Below are 6810 nucleotides of genomic sequence, written 5' to 3'. Positions count from 1 at the left end.
TAGAATATTACAAGTGAGAAAAAAAAAAAAAAAAAAAAACTAACCCCTTAACAGTAGGCTAAATAATTTCATAATTGGATAAATCTTAAAATAACTGTAAAATAAAACAATTATAATAACCTGGGTAATTTATTTTCAGACATAAAAATAATTAAACATAAAATACAGCAATAAATTTTCTTCTAATTTGGAGGAGCTTTGCAGACCGTTCATCTAGCATTTGGGAAGATCGTGCGGCGGCGGAGGCAGCCACGTCGACGGAGTAGGACCATTCTCCACTTCAAATCCCATAGCCAATCCCCAGGGTACGTGGACGTCCAGGTGGCAATGCATCAGCCATACACCTGTACAAAACCGTTAAAATAACAGTTTGGAAATATTTGCACCCTAACATGATTTGAAAAGATACGGACCTGGATTGTTGGCTTGGAACCGGATGACGGCCCACCCGGCGACGGGGACGGCAATGGTGTTACGGATCTGAGGGTTAAGGAAATTGAATTTTTTCGGGTCATGGATCGGGTCGTAATTTCCAAAGCCTTGCGCTAGAACATGGAAGTTGAATCCATGGAGATGCATTGGGTGATTTTCCAGTGAAACAAAAGCAGTGTTCTGCAAAACCATCTCCACCGTTGAATTGAATTTCAATTTCTTCACTGACGTGGCCTTCGGCGCGAAGATCAACGAATTATCCAATCTTATACTCGAATTCGTGTAATCAAATTCCACCGGCGGCTGGTCGGGAAAATCCGTACTATAAACGCCCTTCACTTTGTGAAAATACGCCTCCAGCATTGACAATCCGGCGTCGTTTGGGATCACAAACGACACGTTATTCATACTCGCCGACAGCCGCTGCCCATTCGGTCCGCCGCACGCGGTGCCATTGGGTAACCCGCATGGAGCTAGGTTTAGACCAAACGTGACGAACATGTGATGGTCCACGTGGCGTGGGACTGGGACCCAGTGGCGGGCCCCGACAAGGGAAGTGATGTTAGTGTAGAATTTGTGAGCTGTTGGGGTGTCGTTGAATGACGGTAGAGTCGGCATAAGTGGAGCAGCGGAGGGGGACGCGCCGTCGTACACGACAATGGCACGTGTGATTGTGTCTGAGAAGTCTATTGGTGGTCGTGCGTCGGCGTAGGGACGCGCCGCCATGTAGTAGGAGCGTGGAGGCTGGTCGGCTTTGACGAGGACATCGGTGGTTTGACCGGGAGCAAGGACGATGACGTCCGTGACGTAAGGGTCTGTGTAGACGGCGTCAACGGCGACAACTGTCAAATTGTGATTGGCTAACTTGAAGAAGAATTGGTTATTGAGTGCAGCGTTGATTACTTGAAGCAAGTATGTTTTCCCACGCGCCATTTTGAGAGTATAAGTCTGGTTTTGGGAGCAAGGGTAGAGGTTTCCGGGGAGTCCATTAATGGTGTAGGCGTCGGAGATGTTAGGACCGGAGCCGGTGGCGAGGCCTTCCTCTTCCACGTGGACGACGTTGGCATTCCACCACTCACCCAACAATATTGGAATCTTCTTGTATGGCTTTGGGTACGGCAATGGCCTACCGTTCTTGGGGCGGATAAGAAGGGCGCCGTGGACGGTGGCGCGTAGCCAGGACGAGTGGGCGTGCCACCATAAAGTTCCTTCTTGTTCTTTGATTTTGAATTTGTATGTGTAGTTTCCACCCGGACGTATTGGACATTGCGTTACATTTTCCGGGCCGTCCGCCCATGCGCTTAGAAGCTGGAATATTCCATGCCTATAAATAAATAAATTACAAGAATATGAAAATAGTAATAAATAAAAAGATAATAGAGTAAAAAGACAAATGTGTGGACATTTATTTTATAATAAAATATGAAATATAATATATATAGTAAGCTATGATTTATTATTAAATAATTTTAGTCCATCATCAAATATGTAATATATTTAGTAATTTGGGGTTCGAGTAATTATTATTATTTACCAGTGAATGGTTAAATCGTAGGGGGACTTGTTGGATACATGGACGACAAGGACATCGCCGTCGTGAGCGTGAATGGTCGGACCGGGATATTCACTGTTGACTGCCGTTATCTCTTGGTCACGGCAGAGCCGCCGGACGGTCATGTCTTGTACCTACATGCAGAGGGAGAGAAGCAACTGTCTTAAATCAAGAGAGAAGAAAATAAAATAGAAAAAAATATGAAAATTTTATATGGTCTTCCAAAAAGTAATAATAATAATTTCTTACAATCTATTTAATTTGTAAAGTTAAAATTTAATTTAAAGAATGGAGAGAACGCGAGAAAATTTCTTTCCGTTATCTAAACAAGATTTAGGATGGAAATTACATTCTCCGATCCCACTCTAATATGTCACGCTTCATTCCACATATATAAATATAAGTATATTTATGTATTATATATTAAAACTAAGACATAAAACCGTCTTATTATATATATATATTAAAGGTTAAAATTATGCTTTAATATTAGAATTTAAATTTTTATAAAATAGTTTGAAATTTGTATTATATCTTACTAAATAAAATATTATCGAATTTATTATGATTATTTTTTTAGTACAAGAATGTTGTTTTTAATATATTTGTGAAAAAATTCAATAGAGAATCTCATAAATCTTACTTACAATTAAAAAAAATATATTAATTTTGAAAAAAATAAAAAACACATAGATCAAACATAAATTAAAACTAAATCAGGAACGAAAGAGAGAGATGCTTACAGTGAAAGAATGTTCAACAATGGCAGCAGAAGCCATTGAAGAAGAAGCCAGAAGAAGGAGAAGAAGAAGAGGCAAAGAAGAAGAAGCCATGAGTAAAGAATTGAATTAAAATAAAGAGAAAATATTATGAGAATTAGAGAGGAAAATACACATATTTATAGAGATTAGGTGAGGAGAAAATGAGTTTAAATTGGGCCAATGGTTTTAGAAATTTTCAAAATTTTAATCAACTCTGAAATTTCGTTAAACCTAGTACGTTACAATGTAAGAAATTCGTGGTTTTTAAGGATTCAAAACAGCCGCCATTTTCACATCTCTAACTTGTCCCTCCTAATACTAATCCATTTGCTTTCCTCCATTTCACTTCTAAACCAAATCTAGTGTGTTTTAATTACTTTTCATTTCAATATCTCGAAAAATAAATTTTTTTTTTCGATATTCAAGAAATTGATATGTCTATCTTTTGTAATCTGAATATAACTCGACTGACTATAGCAGATTGAGAGATTAGAAGATTAAATTCTTCTGACTCGAGAAAGTTCATAAATTTAGTTGAGTCGTGTTGAAATAGTTGTTTTGGATGGATGAAATTGTGCCAAACTTTGATAACTTGTGAAATTTAATCATGTGATGAAGTAAAAGGACTTTTTGGAACTTATGGAATGGAGTGTTCATCATGATTAGGTAATTGTACTCTTGAATTTTTTGTCTTCAATTTTGACCACATGTTTTCTTGTTATTTGTTTTTACTTCCCATTTTTTTTTTCAAAGAAGTTTGGTACGTATTCATTAAAGGTCTTATCGGTTGGAGAGAGGAACAAAATATTTGTTAGAAGAGTGTAGAAACTTCTCCTTACTAGACACATTTTAAAAGTCGTGAGATTAATGGCAGTATGTAACAGGTCAAAACGGACAATATCTGCTAATGGTGAGCTTGAGTTGTTACAAATGGTATCAAATCCAAACACCAAGCGGTGTGCCAGTGAGAACGTTGTGCCCCCAAAGGAGTGGATTATGAGATCTCACATCGGTTAGAGAGGGGAACGAAGCATTCCTTATCAGAATGTGGAAACCTCTCCCTAGTAGACGCGTTTTAAAAATCATGAGGCTGGCGGCTACCAGGACAGAGCGGATAATATTCACTAGCAGTGGGCTCATACTGAGGCGATGTGCTAGTGAGGACATTAGGCTCCCAAGGTGAGTAGATTGTGAGATCCCAAATTAGTTTGAGAAGATTAGTATTGTCATAATATCAGCCAATTTCATTCTTTTAATTAATTGAGGAAGAATTTGCAAATTGATAAAACCGGGCGAATTTTCCATCTCCAAGAAAAACCACTCTGATCGCCTATCAAAAAAATGCCCGATTCCCCTTTTGGGGCTTCGACTCTTACGTAAAGTTCTTGTTCCACCAATTCAAAAGTTGGCGAAGGTTTTTTACTAATGAATCGATAATCAAAGTCATTCCATTTCAGAGAACGACCATGTGGAAATCTCTCCCTTATCTAACCGAACTCTCTTCCAAAATAGTTTTTTTAAGTAAAGAAAATTCTACAAATTAATTTTTTTAATTCAAAAGAGAAACAAAAACCATTTGGAAATTGGGTTTAAAATATCATTGGTCAAATTTTGAAAAAAAAATGATATCAAAGAAGTCAATGGATGGGATGGTAGGCTGATAAGAAGAACGGTCAAAATCAAAACCAAAGATGTAGTTAACATCATGAAGTCATCCATATTAATCAACAAAATATTTTAAAATTGAGTCAAATAGCCTCTAGAGAATCGGATTTATTAAGAATTCGGGACTCAGATAAAAAAATTACCCATAACAGTAGACTCATGTCTAAATTATGTTTCGAGATTTACTTATTTATGGTTATATATCGAACATTTTGAGACCAATTTTGTAACATTATTTGTCAACTGTGGTTGGGTTGGATTTCTCGCCATTTTACATTTGAGATTGTCCTTGGATTAACCTATCAACCCCATTATGAAGCGATTTTTAGTGTTTTAGGCTCTAGAACTTCTTTAGGATAATTTATTATTGAATAATTAAAAGAAAGATGACAGATTATAAGTAACATCATCTCGGTTGGATGATGAAAGTCCCACGTCGGCTAATTTAGGGAATGATCGTGGGTTTATAATCAAGAAATACCCTCTCCATTGGTACGAAGCATTTTGGAAAATTTCAAAGCAAAGCTATGATAACTTATGCTTAAAGTGGACAATATCATATAAATAAGTGGTTTTTTATAATAACATGGGTAGGGGAATTCTTGCGTGCCTTGACACCACATTTATATAATATAACAAATTATTTTCAATCATAAAATAACAACCATAAGATATTATACTTAATTTTCGAGAAATTTAATGTAGACGATTTTCCAAGCATTTGGGGAGATCATGCGGCGGTGGAGGCAGCCTCGTCGACGGAGTTGGTCCATTTGCGACTTCAAAACCCATGGCTAATCCCCACGGTAAGTGAACGTCCAGGTGGCAGTGCATCAACCATACACCTGTACATTCAATACATTCAAAACCGTTAGATAAGTGACAGTTAGTTTAAGGTTTTATAAATATCCTTAAATCCTAAACCTTAATTTGAATTAAATAATAAAAGTGAAAAAAAGAGAACAATGATATAGTTACCTGGATTGTTGGCTTGGAATCGGATGACAGGCCAGCCGCCGATGGGGACGGCAATGGTGTTACGGATCTGAGGGTTGAGAAAATTGAACTTTTCCGGGTCATGGATCGGGTCGTAATTCCCGAAGCCTTGCGCCAAAACATGGAAGTTGAATCCATGGAGGTGCAGTGGGTGATTCTCCTTCGCGATGAACGCCGTGTTCTGCAGAACAATCTCCACCGTCGAATTGAATTTCAATTTCTTCACCGACGTGGCCTTCGCCGCGAAAATCAACGAATTATCCAATCTTATACTCGAATTCGTGTAATCAAATTCCACCGGCGGCAGGTCGGGGAAATCTCCGGTATAAACACCTTCCACCTTGTGAAAAAATGCCTCCAACATAGACAATCCGGCGTCGTTTGGGATCACGAACGACACGTTGTCATACTCGCCGACAGCCGCTGCCCATTCGGTCCGCCGCAGCCATTGGGTGTCCCACACGGAGCTAGGTTCAGACGAAACGTGACGAACATGTGATGGTCCACGTGGCGGGGGGCTGGGTCCCAGTGGCGGGCACCGACGAGGGCGGTGAGGTTGGTGTAGAATTTGTGAGCTGTGGGGGTGTCGTTGAAGGCTGGTAGGAGTGGCATGATTGGAGTGGAATTCGTTGGGGCACCGTCGTAGATAACGATGGCGCGTGTGATAGTGTTTGGAAAGGCTATTTGCGGTCGTGTATCAGCGTAGGGACGCGCCGCCATGTAGTACGAGCCTAGGGGCTGGTCAGCGTTGACGAGGACGTCGGTAGTTTGGCCGGGAGCGAGGACGATTACGTCAGTGACGTAAGGGACGGTGTAGGTGGCGTCGACGGCGACAACTGTCAAATTGTGATTGGCCAACTTGAAAAAGAGTTGATTATTGAGTGCAGCGTTGACTACTTGAAGCAAGGAAGTCTTCCCACGCGCCATTTTGAGTTGGTAAGTTTGGTTTTGGGGGCAAGGGTAGAGGTTTCCGGGGAGTCCATTAATGGTGTAGGCGTCGGAGCCATTAGGACCGCGGCCGGCGGCGAGGCCTTCCTCTTCAACGTGGACAACGTTGGCATTCCACCACTCACCCAACAATATTGGAACCTTTTTGTAGGGCTTTTGGTACGGCAGCGGTAGGCCGGACTTGGGGCGGATGAGAAGAGCGCCGTGGACGGTGGCGCGTAGCCAAGACGAGTGGGCATGCCACCATAAAGTTCCTTCTTGTCCTTTGATATTGAATCTGTACGTGTAGTTTCCACCTGGCCGTATCGGACATTGGGTTACATTTTCCGGACCGTCGGCCCACGCGCTTAGCAGCTGGAATACTCCATGCCTGAAAATGATATAAAAAGCTTGTTTTTGAGATGAACGGTTGTGATTGAAAGTTGTTTGTAATATTAAAAAAAAAAAAAAAAAAAA

At 40.3% G+C, this 6810-nt stretch overlaps 2 protein-coding genes across 2 annotated transcripts in view; both read right to left on the bottom strand.

Annotated features, from left to right (window-relative positions):
* Positions 1 to 113: 113 nt before the first annotated feature.
* LOC111453717 (laccase-7-like) lies at positions 114 to 2817 on the bottom strand. Its single transcript, XM_023094932.1, has 4 exons — positions 2728 to 2817; positions 1967 to 2118; positions 414 to 1756; positions 114 to 344 (listed from the first exon to the last, which is right to left on the bottom strand). Exons 1-4 carry the CDS (start codon positions 2815 to 2817, stop codon positions 214 to 216), a joined length of 1716 nt encoding a protein of 571 aa, XP_022950700.1. The 3' UTR covers positions 114 to 213.
* Positions 2818 to 5096: 2279 nt separating this feature from the next.
* LOC111453486 (laccase-7-like) overlaps positions 5097 to 6810 on the bottom strand; it is a 3284-nt gene continuing 1570 nt past the window's right edge. Inside the window, 3 exon segments of the mRNA XM_023094605.1 lie at positions 5097 to 5255; positions 5389 to 5811; positions 5814 to 6724. Of these exon segments, the coding sequence (XP_022950373.1) occupies positions 5107 to 5255; positions 5389 to 5811; positions 5814 to 6724 (1483 nt within the window). The 3' untranslated portion in view covers positions 5097 to 5106.

The sequence above is a fragment of the Cucurbita moschata genome, unplaced genomic scaffold (assembly GCF_002738365.1).
Source record: "Cucurbita moschata cultivar Rifu unplaced genomic scaffold, Cmos_1.0 Cmo_Scf00015, whole genome shotgun sequence".
In the NCBI taxonomy this organism is placed as follows: domain Eukaryota; kingdom Viridiplantae; phylum Streptophyta; class Magnoliopsida; order Cucurbitales; family Cucurbitaceae; genus Cucurbita; species Cucurbita moschata.
Note: the sequence above shows the minus strand (reverse complement) of the source record. Positions and strands in the feature narration are given on the sequence as shown.

Excerpts from the sequence above, each read along its gene's own strand:
- LOC111453717 (XM_023094932.1), bottom strand. The coding sequence starts at position 2,817 with ATGGCTTCTTCTTCTTTGCCTCTTCTTCTTCTCCTTCTTCTGGCTTCT. Across the intron at positions 2,119-2,727 it reads TTGTTGAACATTCTTTCACT|GTACAAGACATGACCGTCCG; the intron begins GTAAGCATCTCT and ends CTCTGCATGTAG. Across the intron at positions 1,757-1,966 it reads TACGATTTAACCATTCACTG|GCATGGAATATTCCAGCTTC; the intron begins GTAAATAATAAT and ends ATTTATTTATAG.